The sequence below is a fragment of the Rhipicephalus sanguineus genome, chromosome 10 (assembly GCF_013339695.2).
Source record: "Rhipicephalus sanguineus isolate Rsan-2018 chromosome 10, BIME_Rsan_1.4, whole genome shotgun sequence".
Taxonomy (NCBI): Eukaryota; Metazoa; Arthropoda; class Arachnida; order Ixodida; family Ixodidae; genus Rhipicephalus; species Rhipicephalus sanguineus.
Genome location: NC_051185.1, coordinates 41,754,646 through 41,769,084, shown reverse-complemented (window position 1 = coordinate 41,769,084; position 14,439 = coordinate 41,754,646). Strand labels below are relative to the sequence as shown.

The window sequence follows — 14,439 nt, the reverse complement described above, 5'->3', positions numbered from 1 at the left end:
GTCATTTCTACTTTGTTCATAATTTTGTCCATTAGCCAAGTTTTCATAAGGCGCCTCTGGTTGCAAAGAACAGTTTTCCATAAGAAATGGAACAATCCTTGCAATACATACTTTATTTCTGGACTGAAAGGAGTGCCCAGAGACCTCCGCGTGGCAGAGCACCAGACCGGAGCGTGCCTCTACGCACCAGAAAAAGTAAACCGATAAAAACCGTATTCACTCGGAGAACAGACACTTTTATTTTTATTTTCTGCAACCGAGATCCTACGGTGGTTTTCAAGCTAATTAAATGGTCATCGGTAAACGGATTTCTCCCTCGACAAGTGATTTTGCTTATCAATAATTGCAAAACCTTGCTGTACGACTTTAATTCTTTATTATAAGGCGCAGATAAGCCGCAGTTCCGTTTTCTGCGGGCGATTTTTTTACGGTATGACAACTAGCGACACCGAACGTTCGTTTCTGGAATCAGCCAAAACATGTCGGCGTACTGAGCGTCCCACGTTAGGGTGGCTAGAAGGGGAGGTGTGATGACCGGGCGGCAAAAGTTGGCCACCATTCGCGTGAATGCCGTGGGGCGGCGCTGTCGTCAGGGGCGCCGTCAGCGAACGTGGCCGTTATCCGTTCTCGGCAGGGAGAATGTTTCAGTGGAAATGCGTTACCAAATTAATAAAACTTTAGCTGATAATGCAGTTCCTTGGTCAGCGCACAGCTTGTATTGCGCTACTGTTATCATGCGGTTTTGAAATACGGGGTACAGAGCCGAGTTATGTTCCGACGAAAAGCAAGCAACTACTACTGGAGAGCAGGGCTTAATTATGCTCCAATGCGCTCTGATCATTTTATTCGTGCGCCTCAATACGTGCGAAAGCAGGTAACATTTGATTTACGCCAACAGAATCAGGATTAGTCCGTGGCATACATGGTAATACAACGTTCGGTAGTCTTTTCAGGCTCAATTCAGAAACCAAATAAGTAAATGCAACATATTACTAGGTAAAGAAACTTTATTGTGTAGAACAGAATGCACTTGATCGTTTTCGTGGCTTGTCTCGCATCACGCAAGGCTTTAATAAATGCGAAGCATTTCTTAGCGAACCTTTGGCACTTTGAGCGTTTCTATCTACGTATCTATCTATCTATCTATCTAGCCGCCTACGCCTGGGTGCTCTCATGATCGCCTCATTAACTTGGTGTAGACCAAAATTGGCATGGGAGGGCAAGAGGATTTGACGAATATGACGGTGGGGCCATGATATGATAACGTGGAAATCCTGTCGAGTGCGTCGTCAAACCCTTTCCTCCAGACACGTGTGGCACATACCCGTTTACCACGGGCCACGGTGTACGGGTATGCGCCACAGGTGATTGACAGTTTATATCTACCCAGCGGCGGCGAGAACAGACAGTGGTAATTTAAATGCGAGAGCGTTAAGAAAAACCGACGTTGGCAGCGTTGACCCGACGAATGGAAAGAGTAAAAATTCGGATCCAGCAGGAATCGAACCAAAGTATTTTGCGTGGCAATCAGGTATTCTACCACAGAGCCACGCCAGGTCTATAAACTGGTTTGGAAAAACAGCCTATGCAGGCGTAATGTCGGTGCAACGTCGATTGCGGTTGTGTTGCGGGCTATCTAATTTTACAAGAAAGCAATAAGCACTACATATGTACTCCTACGATACATGCGTCATATCAGATTAACGCCGGTGGTTCCAGTGTCGGCTCCGCTTTTATAGCAGTCTAATAAACATTTCATTTGTATTCCTATGATTCAACAAGCTGTATTGAAACATTGTTCGCCCCGGACGAATACATTAACAAAAGTTACGTGTGATATTCACACGACTGCACCATGAAGTGCACTTAATTAGTTTCGATAATGCTGACGTATGGTCTAACGTGAGGGCTGACGTTACGTCATACCATAAGTTACCCTTTAAATGCCGATGTTGTGGACGTGCCTGGTAAGCCCACGATGTGCACACCGCTACTACTCACGAGAACACGTCGATCCATTTCGTAACGCTTGGCTTAAAGCCCATAAATACAGCATAGAAGTACTCGCTGACTGCTTCGCATGAAACCGATTCCCACAACGCGTAGGATCTGTCGAAACTTTTTCTTTTCACTTTTTTGTCATTCATTCCACTGTTTCCCGAATGCTTTGCGCAAACAGCAAGCGGTTTGTCAGCCCTCGGAATGGTGCGTGCCCACTTCAAGAACAGTTCTTGGCTAGTCGGTGCACGGAAAAGGGACACTGTTTCCGAACAAGATCTGTAGCCGGAATCATACCCTGGCACGAAGCACCAACGCTGAGTTTTTCTTTAAGGTAGACGGCATCTTTGCCAGCACACAGCACTCATGAAACAACAGCACACGCCAACAGTTCACAGCAAACTACACAACTACAAACCGCCGGCCAGCGGAAACGCTGACGGCGCCCCAGACGGCAGCGCTATGATGTGCCCTAGCGGCGATCACGCGAAAGAGGACCCCCTCTCCTATGGCTGGCCGCCGCGCTCAGCACACCTCCCCTTCTAGCCCCTACCCACGTGCGTGCGCTTGTGTAGCTCTGTAATTTATAATAAATCTCTAATTTAATCATTCTGCGGGTACTTGATTACGACAGTTTATATCTTGGAAAGGTAAGCCGAGCGCGGTTTCTCTGTTCCGATCTAGCTTTTGTTGACGCCTATAGCGTAAGTGGCTCTCTACAATTTATAACTTGGTGCCTTGCTGTGTGACCTAAATGCTGAAAATTTCCTTGAAGCTGCATTCAGTCCTCGGTTATGATTGCGAATTGCAGCCGAGGTCGGAATGGTAGAAGTTACGGCGAGTACGATGAGGCTGTTTGCGAGCTGTCACCTTACGGCTGTGGTTTCATCACGTACCCAGTGCGCATCGTAAAAGCGCCTAAGTGATGGCTCCGTGCTAAACGAAAAGTAATGAAGTAGCGTTCTGATCGATATGTGGTGTTAAGCAGAAACACTATGTGACTACCCTTTACGTTTTGTAGCCTGCGATTGTTTGAGAATTGCTATATAACGTAACACTTGTGTTGTTGAAGCGCCAACTTTGTAGCGCAGCACGACGACTTGTCAACGCAAAGAGCTTCTTCACGTCGAAGGGGATCGGTTATGCCAACTGTCCACGTTAGTGAATGTGAAAGTGTGATCAAAGCAAGCTGTCAATTTTGTGCACGCTGTTTACGTCACACCACGATCATGATGATGCAGCGATCTCCGTTAGCGGAGTTGTGCGTGTTGTGAACACTGCGGTTTGCGCTCATTTACCGACCTCACGCCATTTCCATGTTCTGGCTGTCTTCGACCTCGCACCACAGTGAAAAACATGCCTTTGAAGAGGCTTCTCGCTTTTTAAACATTGCGTCAGCTGTGCTGTGGTACTCTTAGTGCCAGTGGTACGTAGTATTAGTACATTTCAGGTTGTATCAGTGTTCCCTCGCACTATTATCCAGGTAAACGCACCGCTGAGGGCCAGCCATGGCGCAGACTTCGCTCGCACGGCAGTTGCAGAAGCTTGCAACGCCGCAGACGTCGCTACTCAAGGAGACCAAAACCCGCGTCTCGTTCCTCTTCGATCCCCGTGAAGCGGCTGCCCTCGACACTGACACTGCGTATGCCATTGGTAAGCGTTCTTTTGCCCGTTGTTCTCATCGCTGTATTGAAGTGGGGCATAACAGTCGTGGTAATCGTAACAGCATAAAGCAGTAGTTGTAATCCAAGCAAGACAGGCATTTAGGGGAACATAGAGGCTTGAAGTGATGAGACGTCGTTGAACAACAAATGTCACTGAAGCCAGTGTTTTGGCAAGAGCACTTGCCTTTATCAAGGCAGTCTTCTTCCTTAGCAGCCTTTTTATGTAAGCCTTGCTCACTCCCCCATCCTCAGTGGGGAGGGGATGAGAATAGGCTTCCCCGATTGGTGGGGGAGTGACCTATACGTGTACATAAGAAACATTGCTACAGAAAGCTGAAGCTGCCTTCGTGAAAGCAGGTGCCCTCATTGGAATGTCAACTCCACCGACATTTTTTGTTCAACGGCCTTTCGTTAGCAGTGGTAGTACTCACTTTGGCTAATATTCCACCTGTTAGACACAAAGCAGTCTTGGTTTGAGCTGTCACTACAAATTTTGTGATGTGTATGAGAGATGGAAAAGGAACTTTATCAGTGAAAACCAAAGCCTCGTCCAGGTGGCGTTGAGGCTACACACACTTTGATGGATGCGCAGCTTCTTCGGTGCTTTCGCAGAATGTGGAAATGGTCAGGCGAGCTACCGCATGTTGGCCTGTTTGGGGCATCCCTGTTTTTCTGAAGTGTGAAGCTGTTTGACGATTTTGAGCGCAACACAAGACTTGGCGCATGCAAGATTGCTGCCATTTGTCTTGTGCCTTGTGTTTCTTGCACTACTGTTTTACCAACTCGCCCGATTATATTTTGTTTAGACAGCAAGTGGTTCACTGGCGTAGCCAGGGGGTGTAGTTTGGGGCATTCAACCCCCCTAAAGCTTTTACATTTTGTTTGTGTATTGTATACACACACAAACATAGGCACAAGCGTACATCAGGCAAAACACTCAATAAGACGTCTATTTAATTGGGGATAAAAATAAAATAGTGTTTATTACCTCAAAGGTCCCAGTACATTGTTATGCGATATTTTACAAGTTAGAGATTGAACCCACGACTGCATGCGCAGCAGCGGCACACCGTGGCAAATGAAATCCCCTGCAGTGGATCGCTCACGTCAGTTGGCAAGGACTGCACCTTCTCTTCCCTTAGCTGAAACCTTTCCGACCTGTTCTTCTCATCACATCATGCCGCACAGCTCTTCTGCCGAGCACTAAGAGCCTCTCCAAAGACTTGCGTGTGGCACCGTGTTGTGCACGTGGCCGTGCAAATAGCTCAAATGCACCAGCACTGACTAATGTCACCCTTCACTGACACATCTTTCAGCACTACGGGCCTAGAGGAGCTGTCAACGCTGAATGAGGCCTTCTCGCACTTCGAGGAGAACCTTTTCTCGGAGAGTGCCAAGTTCCTAGAGCGGGCTGTCAAGAGCCGGGAAGAGAACACCATCCTTGATGGCCAGATTGAGCAGTTCCTGCTTCTCTTGTCACCTCACTTCCTGCTACGGCCAGCACACAAAGCCCTCGAATGGCTGGTTTACAGGTGAGGCAGTGGTTTACCTGCAAATTCCCTGAATTTTCTGTGAAGTTTACCGAATTCTGTAATGAATGGGATTTCCACAAGAAGATTATGCAATTTCTTGAATTCACCATAAGTACAAGTTTATTGAAATACACTTAAACCTCATTAAACATTGTCGCATTTGACATGAAAATAACTTCGTGATGTCCGAAAATTCGTTACAGTCAAACCTCGTTAATACGTACCCGCTTTAAACGTACTAACGGTTAAAACGTAGCTGCGACGAATCCCCGACCGAGTCCCATAGAGCCCATGCATTCGCTGACCGCTTAAGCCGTAGTGGTTCGCCCTATGCCTACCGGTTAGTGCGTACCCTGCGTACCGCGATAACTTTTTGTGCCATAAAATTTTACTGTGCTGCTCAACTTCCTGACGCCAGAATGTGCCGCCAAAGGTCTTCCGCCTTTTTGAGAAGTGCGCAGATCAGTCGATCCCCGATTCCGACTTCCGCGCAATTGCGGCGACGCCTTTGCGGGTAAGCATCGGGAAAGAACGAAGGCGAAGTGGCGGCCACCGACGAACGCGCCGACATGACTTATTGCCGACAACCTTATCACAATAAGTATCTTCAGCTATCTGCTCGGGCACGCGTGCGGCGCAGCGCTACTTTTTAAGCCCACTGCACGCTTTTAATAGGCGACAACCTGAACGCGCTGGGCCGCCGATCGCTGCCGCTTCGTTGTGCGCGGCCGTCTTCAAGGCTGAAGTTGAATTAATGGCACAAATGCTCGGGTAGGGTCGAAGAACTTCAACCACGTCGAAGAACTTCAGCCCGACAGCAAACGCTACTAAGCCGTCATAAGGCGCGCACCGCTTTGTAGAAACGAAAGCAGATCGCTGTTGCGTAGTTAGCGTTGCGGGTCGCGGGCGCCGAGAAACCTCGCTGCATTGACGCTATCACACTAAACGCACGTGTACGATACTGCAAGCGTAGCGCGGTTGTAACCATACTGCAAGCTTTTATTAGGCGACCACACAACGCGCCTCCGACCGCTGCCAGGACCGCTAGAGAATCGCGGAGTGCGCATCGCTTGCATGAAGCTCGTCATCGCTGCGTTAACCGAACAAGCTACTCGCCGCATCTGTGCACGATCTGGAGCGAAGTGGGTACGAACGACATTCCCACGATAAATGCGCGCGTGCGGCACAGCAAGCGGCCCGGTGTGACAGCGTGAGCCGAGTAGGCGACGCGCTGCACACAACTAGCGGGAGACGATCAACTCCCGGCTCCACGCGGCCGTACCGCGTTTCACTGGAACTGTCAGTTTTCGTTTAGTGGCAGATCGCGGTTAGACGCACACACATATACCGCGGAAATCACACTGTCCCTTCTGTCGCTATGTCGGTCACTGCGTTGACCACGTATCAGGGACCCTGCAATAGTTTCGAAATGCTCTTCGGCGTCGCCACTACGCGTTATCGCGCGGTCGTGCGAGTGTGCCAGGAAAGAAAAGGCTTTGCGGTGGGTACTTTAGGCAATATTTGCTGTGGCACTCTATTTATTTGGGCGATGGCGTACGCTAGGAGATGCAAATTTGTACTTGGTGTTTAATGCGTACTACCGTTTAGTGCGTAGTTATGCCGCGTTCCCGGCAGGTACGTATTAACGAGGTTTCACTGTATAAGCGTATACTCGGACCACTGTATCTATTACTAAGGCTATTTTTCATTTACTTCGTTATAATTCGTTGCATGCTTAGCAGCACAACACTTCAGTTGCTGTAGGGAACAATGACTGTCATGCATTCATGTCCAGGCAGCAATGAAATGGGGCAGTGTGAAATTACAAGTCGCCTCGATAAAAGATCAATTTGCCATATCAGAAACAACTGATCACTGACAAGCCCATGATCATGAGGGCGTCAATCTTCTGAAAACGGCACATACAAATATGCATATGAGCAACACACCTTCGATGCAGGAAAGAGTCATTGAGGAAAGATTCTAGTACGGTGTTGATGGCAACGTAATTGCCTTTGTTTTCAGCTCGGAACTTTTTATACTGAAATTTGTAAGCAACGGGTACCTGGAGTGTCAACTGAAGCAGTTTATGGTCACTAAAACCGTGAGAAATTAACAGGGTGCCGGAACGAAATGTTTTTTGTTTTGGTTTTAGTTTTGTTCCGCAGAAAAGTTCCACTCCGTTCCTGTTCCAGAACGGAAAGAAATGTTCCGTAACAGTTCGTAACGGTTTTATTTGTATACGAAAATTTGAACTTAAAGTAACATTAAAACATAGTATTAACATTTTTATTAGTGAACTATGAATTCTCTGAGCAGGCTCAATGCTTTGTGTCAAGGGAATGAGCATGATCTCAGAAGTTGCACGTCATCGAGCGTAGTCTGCGATGTGCGAGACCGCTGTTCTGATAAAACAAACTTCAGCACCGCGAACGTGAACTCCACGCTGGCCTGTGCGACTTGCACATCCACTGGCATTAATATAAACAGCTCCGGTTGCCACTCTTTCGCTTTTTCACAAAAATTCAACATATCTTTACTTTGGAATCCCTGCCCAAAATGCGCGCTCCGCTGAGGTATGGATTAATGCTCACATTGCATTACCTCGGTTGTTCCAGATTGCCAACTTCTCCCTTGAACCGAAAACCAATAAAAAAATTTCAGTTTCATTCCGGAACCAAATAATAGATAACGTTTCGCTTATGTTTTCGTTCCAGTAAACAATATCGTTTTTTTTTCTTAGTTTTTCATTCCGTTTCGATGCACGAATTAATCTCTGAAAATTAATACGGGACACACGATTTCAGTTGCAGTAGTTAGTACCAAATCTGAAAGGTTGGTGTCACGGGTGGGTTGATCGATTACCTGAGAAAGATTGAAGTCCAGAGTTAACTCAATGAAATTGGCCACCTGTCTGCACAAGGATGACAAATCGATTTGGGGGAAGTTGAAGTCACCAAGCAGATAAACATTACTAGTTGAACATTCCTGCATGGCATTAGTAATGCTTTCGCATAGATTATCAACAATTGGAACGGTCACTTCAAGGGGACGGTAACCGGCACCAACTAGTATGTTTCTGCAAGAGGATTACAAGTTTACACATCTTGTTTCTACAAGATGCATGCAGCCATGATGTGTAACTGGCGCACCTTCAATGGCCGCATTTCTTTGCGCTCGCAGGCATGTATTTTTGCATACGATGCCGAAATCTGTGAATGATAAAAGCTTTGCTTAAAAGAAGTTGTTACCTCATCCTTCACGGATGCCTCTTCTGCTCGCAGGTTCCATGTGCACGAGTACAACGTGGACGCACTCCTCCGCTGCATACTACCGTTCCACGAAACGCGCGTCTTTGCTCGCGCCTTGCAGTTGCTTGACCTGTCGAGCAAGACCTCCAAGTGGCACTGGCTTCACTGTCCCAGGTTAGGCGTTTTCGTCTGCGCATACTGGTGACTGGTACCGAGTGAAGTTAGGGACACATGTTCACTTCCTGTTTACTTGGGCTCCTTTGTATAAATGTTCATGTTGCGTATCTGTGCGCTGCTACCTCGCGCAAAGAAAAATAAATTGCATGGCAAATTGATGACGCTACATCTCCAAAGCTCACCCAACAGTAGCCTTGTGCTAGTTGGGGCTTGTGTTGTACGAACATTTCCTTGCACTTTCTTCCTAAAGCTGTACTGCAGGTAGCGAGGAACACTGGGTGAGAACAGTGGGTTGGCTTTAACCGCCTGAAAATTCTGTAACTTGTGTCTACACGATGAGCGCATGGCTGTTATTTAATGCACGAATGTACGTTCCTTGGCGAGATGTCCAGGGAAATGTGTGTGAATGTAATAGCATGACAGCGTAATGAAAGAAGAGTCATTGCAGAAAGAAAGTGGGGGATTACAGTTGCCACAAGACCAGTGTCCTAGCCCTCTACTTACTCACACACAACCATCACTGTTTAAAACTTGTAAAAACTTGTAATGTCTGCAAGTGTTGGTTGATGATAACTAATGTGGGCTAAATGATGATTAATACTGGCTAATGTCGGCTACTATTACCAGTTGCTGTTAAATAATGGTATGGCAAATAATGCTTACTTACCATCTGACAATTCCCCTCTGGGGAGATTCTACTCTGTTCTTCTTCGATTCCACCCATGTATATATTAACCACTGCTGCTCTCAGACCAACCAACCAACCAATCATTCAATCAATCAATCAATGAATCAATCAATCAATCAATCAATAATCAATCAATCATCACCAATCATCATCAATCAATCAATCAATCAATCACTTGTTACTTCTTGAGGAGCTATTTAGGCGAAGTGCATTGAATGCATGTGTTTGCCCTTAGAAACCCGGCCTGTCGTTGACCAAGACTGCCCTGGTGACACAGTGTGCGCGAGACCCGGGTGCCCTCAAGTTTGTCTGTGAACTTCTTGTTGCCATGACAAAGGTGAGGAGAACGTGAAAGAGAAACTTGAATGATCGAGGGAAGATTACCACGTTTTGTCATTGTATGTCAGCTGATATTATGAATCTTCAGTATCTTTCGTAGCAGTAATAGATAAGGGTTTCGTCATGAATGGTTACCATTGTTTTGATATTGTTATCAGTGAAATAAATTATATCACGCACTTGTTTTTAAGAAAAAAATTTTTTTTTTCAGCATTTACGAAATCACCGCTTATTGGAGGGGTGGCTCTTCCATCAACGATCAGCACTTCAAAAATGACACGACACACACGGCTCTTATGGGGTGTCGATCATTGACGGAAGAGCAGCTGTTTCAATCAGGAGTGGCATTCTTGACAACGAACAGTGGCCCAGCAGCAATTTGTTTGGGGGGCACTTCAAGGCCAGCATGGTCTGGGCGTTGAAGTTAATGGTGAGGGCTGGCTTGACGATGACGAGTGAGCACATGTAGTCAGTCCATCGACTGCATAAATAAATTTCTGTTCTGGAATGTGCTTGCTTTTTTTCCTTTTTTTTTTGTCTAATGTGCGATTTGAGCTGGGTCGACCTGTGTTCAAGTTGACTCACAATCATGTAAATACGGTGTGCTTGTACATACGCTCTATACGATGACCTGGGACAATGTACAGGTACACTCTGAAAACACCGTGGCACTGCGTCCTGCCATCGGTTTGTATGCTTCCACCGTTCTGGGCACACTCGAGGCGATGAAGAAGATCACGGACCAGACGGTGGCAATGCTGCTGCCGTACATCCTGAAGGGCCTGGCATCTTCGGCCATTCCCGACCACCGTGCCGCCACGTACCTCGTGGTTGGCCAGCTGGCTCGGCGCACGGTTCTCAGCCGAGAAATCTTACGAGTTGATCGTCCGAGTCGCCAAGGTGAGTTGGTGGCTTCGCAGTGGTTTTCTTTTTTACAGGCACTGTGAAGACTAAGCGAGAGAAAGCTGCAATTGTTTCACTATTCTTTGCGCTGTTTTGTTGGAAAAATCTTAGATATTGTTAACAAAAAGTTGCAGGGTCTCTTATGCATTCACAGAAGATAACTCGCAGGCGAAAGCCATGGGCCGGGGTCGTCTTCTTTGTCTTTGTCGCGTCGGTTTCTTGCTTTCGCAAAAACGAAGTGAGGGTCATGCGAGTGCCAGTTTTAAGCATTATCATGCACACGCGCCAAAGCTAAAGTGAATGTTTAATGGGCAGCTTGTGCACGCACGCTGCAAAAACAAGGGAACAAAGTTAACATGCAGCTTGCGCACATCGAGCCATGAGGCATGTGGGAGGCTTCAGGCTTTCTTGCTTTATTTACTTTCGGTACCATTCGTGTTTTCGCCGGTCACCTTTTCTGTTTCATGAGGCATATGACGCTTTTGCCTTGAGATATAGGGAGAAAGTGTAACCAGCAAGAAAATATCAATGACGTATTGTTGTAACAAGGGCAATAAACTGAAACCTCATTATAAGAAAGCCACATCTGACACAAAAATAACTTCGCTATATCCGAAAATTCGTTATAAACACACATTCGTATCACTGTGCTATTACCAAGGCTATTGTTCATTTACTTCGTTATAACCGATAATTCGTTATATCAGTACTCGTTAATCGAGGTTTTAGTTACTGTACTCTCTAGCTAGGAAAGTTAGCCTGTGTATTGACGCCCAAGGCCTTCGTGAACTTGCTTAATGAACCTGAAGGCCTTTTGCTTTCTTGAAGCAGCACGATAGTCCTCTTTCCAATAACGATCAGTTGCAGCTAGTAGGCTCCACTGCACGGTCGTTATTCTATCCGCTATAGTTGTTCACCGCATCACAGGGCTGTGTTGCGATGAAGCTTGGCTAAGCAAATACATCATTTTGGAGCACAAATGATATCTCTGCTTCACGAGCCATCCATATTTTGGGACACACACCTTGACAACTTTTTCTCAATTGTTTGCACTGCCCTTTGGATTCGATTCCCATTGGACAGCATCTGCAAGAACAGTGCCTTTTCATTGACACAATTATCTTCAATGACACAAGTGATTGTAGGGGAGCTAGGTAAAGCACACTTGCAGTGGTGCAGCATTTGGTAGATCAATGTGTGGTGAACGGTGAGTTCCACGGTATTGCGCAGGGCTTTACCTTTGCATGGATCTACAAAACAATGTCAGACAACATATTTGCTTGATTTGCATTTCTGTGTTGCACAGGTCCGAGTTGTTTTACGGTTGTGCAACTTTTCTTTTCTCACTTTCAGAGTATGAAGGCGCCCGGCAACTCAGGTGCAAGCCTGTCAGGTGGCCTCCTGGCCTATTGGTGCTGATGACCCTGCAAGACATCAGGAAATGCCCAAGCGTGAGTGATGGAGTGACTGTGCCTCCTTTAAACGCCTAAATGGATTACTGAAGCTGCTTTCACTCAGAGTCATCCTCAATGTTATATATAGTACTACTACAGTCAAATCTCGCTATAACGAATACCGCTACAACGAAATTTCCGCAACGAAGAATTTTGGAATCCCCGCCAGCTGCCCATAGAAACCATGCGAAAAATTCTCGTCCAACGATACTTTTTTCTGGGTATTTCCGCTTGAACTAAGTTTCGCGATTGCCACCACATAGGAAAAGGGGCTTGCCTAGGATTGTCGCGAAATTCGCACTAGAAACTCTACCATTTCTCGTCGCCAGAGCCTTGTGTCGCATCGCAAGACCTGTGTCTTCATCGGAGACAGCTTTCTGCCACCACACCACACATCCCGGTAAATTATTCGCCAGTTAGATGCCGCGTCAGATCGTCCATCTGCCATAATGCTGCCGGCGGTTTGATGCGCGTGCGGGCCGCGGAAGAATCGTTCTCAGGAACTAAAACTCTGCTTGTCGTCACAAGCCCTGCGATCGTGAATGACATCCACGGCATTTTGAAGGCACACGCCGCGCCAGCGCGTACCTAGTCCAAGCGTAACTACATTCTGCCGCAACCGCTGCGAACAAATGTGGTCGTGTCGACGCTATCGTGGCGACCACGAAAGTTCGCGCGCATCCAACGTACGTGCACCGACTCAAAGCAACGCTGTGGTCAAAACCGCATAGACGCGATCGCAGACAGCAACGACGAAGTTCAGAAGGCACGCGCACGGCAGCGCGCACAGATTTGAAAACGGAACTACCGTTTACCGCAACCACTGCGCAGAAAGCCGCGGTCGCTATCGTCGCGATCATCGATAGCGAATACGCTCAAGTACGCAGCTAACACACCGGAAGAAAGATTAAAGGCAATAAAAGTCGTAAAATGGCACGAGCGTTTCGGCTTCCTTTCGCTCGCTTATGACTGTGGTAGAGCGGAGATTCGGCACTTCGTTTTCAGTTAGCCTTTAGCGAACTTTGGCACGCTCCTTCGCGGCGATACGCGCTCGGCACGCTTCGAGGGTAGCCAGCATATAGTATTTGCTCGTGTATAACCCACGTGTACAACTCGCGTATTGACGCAAAGCCACCTTCCTTGCTTACCGTGAAGCCAACTTGCACACTGAAATTCGTGTATAACCCGCACCCTGAGTTTAGCGCTAAATTTTCTGATATTTTGTGCGTGTTATACGCGAGAAATACATTCACTCGGTGTGCGGCCAAGTACGTCCGAGTTAGCGAAAGTTAAATGCAAGGACAGTGCATGCACTTGCCGGGACCAAGGATGAGTCATGATCATGATCTTCCTAACTTTTGTGGTCTATAGATGAAATTTCGCTGCAACAAAATTCCACGACAACGAACTTTTTCGCACGTCCCGTCAATTTCATTGTAGCGGGATTTGACTGTACCACTACAGCACCCTCTTATCTAGTACAGTTTTACTCTCTACAATGTGTGCCTAGCATCCTCCACAATTTCCACAATGTGTGCCTGGCACAACCTTTTGAAGTGAATATGACAAAGTAACCATTTATTATTTATTTTATTTTTTATAGTGTTCTTTACATTTATGCTTGATGAACACATACATGTGAATCAGAAGGTACAGCAGCACCGGTCTGGTTTTGGGTGGTCAGTTGCACAAAATGGTTTAATGGCAGTACAGTAAAAGCTGGTTAATTCGACCCTTGTTAATATGGGAAATCGGGCAATTTGGACGTGTTCTCTGGTTTCGGCCAGCATATACATTGTTTAAAGGAATCAAGCTCTTGTTAATTCAGTCATAATTGGCTGCAGCTCAGTTAATTAAGACGATTCTGTGAGTGCGCCGAGCGCGAAGTGCCGTAAATGTGTGGTGCAAAAGAGCGCAAACGACGTTCGCGGACAACCGAAACGAGGCGGCGCAGTCCAGACCGAGATCATCATCACTGCGAACCGCACAGTAACGGCTGGAAAGCCAGAACGCTTCATGCCTATTTGCGTTTTACCACCGCCTGTGACACCTCCTTGGCCACGGGTGTTTGAAAAGGCATGGTCGCCATCCACAATTGCATTGTAGGTGACCAAGGCTTCAGTGGGTGCGGCAAATTTTTGTTAGGGTAAAGAAAATTATTGTCACATGTGCATGGGGGTGGTGGTGGTGGCAGTAGTAATAGGGAGGGGTGCAGAGCACGTTTCAGGCTAATTAGGACATGCGGGTCTTGTGCCGCATTTGCATCGTGAAAGAAGTTGCAGGATGACGAAAATTGCTGCTTTTGTGCTGTACTTATGCAAAATAAGTGCAGCATTTACATATTCGTCAAGAAAATGAAAGTGAATAGATGTAAAAGACATTTGCATACCTGCCAAGTCTTCCGGATTACCCGGGAGACTCCCAGATTTTGAA

The 14,439-nt window shown here is 46.8% G+C and overlaps 1 protein-coding gene across 1 annotated transcript in view; it reads left to right on the top strand.

Annotated features, from left to right (window-relative positions):
- Window positions 1–2,563: 2,563 nt before the first annotated feature.
- LOC119406357 (HEAT repeat-containing protein 1-like) overlaps window positions 2,564–14,439 on the top strand; it is a 93,526-nt gene continuing 81,650 nt past the window's right edge. Inside the window, exons 1-8 of the mRNA XM_049420057.1 lie at window positions 2,564–2,648; window positions 3,482–3,655; window positions 4,979–5,194; window positions 8,479–8,619; window positions 8,873–8,900; window positions 9,546–9,647; window positions 10,297–10,549; window positions 11,906–12,003. Coding sequence (XP_049276014.1) covers window positions 3,507–3,655; window positions 4,979–5,194; window positions 8,479–8,619; window positions 8,873–8,900; window positions 9,546–9,647; window positions 10,297–10,549; window positions 11,906–12,003 — 987 coding nt within the window. The 5' untranslated portion in view covers window positions 2,564–2,648; window positions 3,482–3,506. The remainder of the gene's footprint in view (window positions 2,649–3,481; window positions 3,656–4,978; window positions 5,195–8,478; window positions 8,620–8,872; window positions 8,901–9,545; window positions 9,648–10,296; window positions 10,550–11,905; window positions 12,004–14,439) is intronic.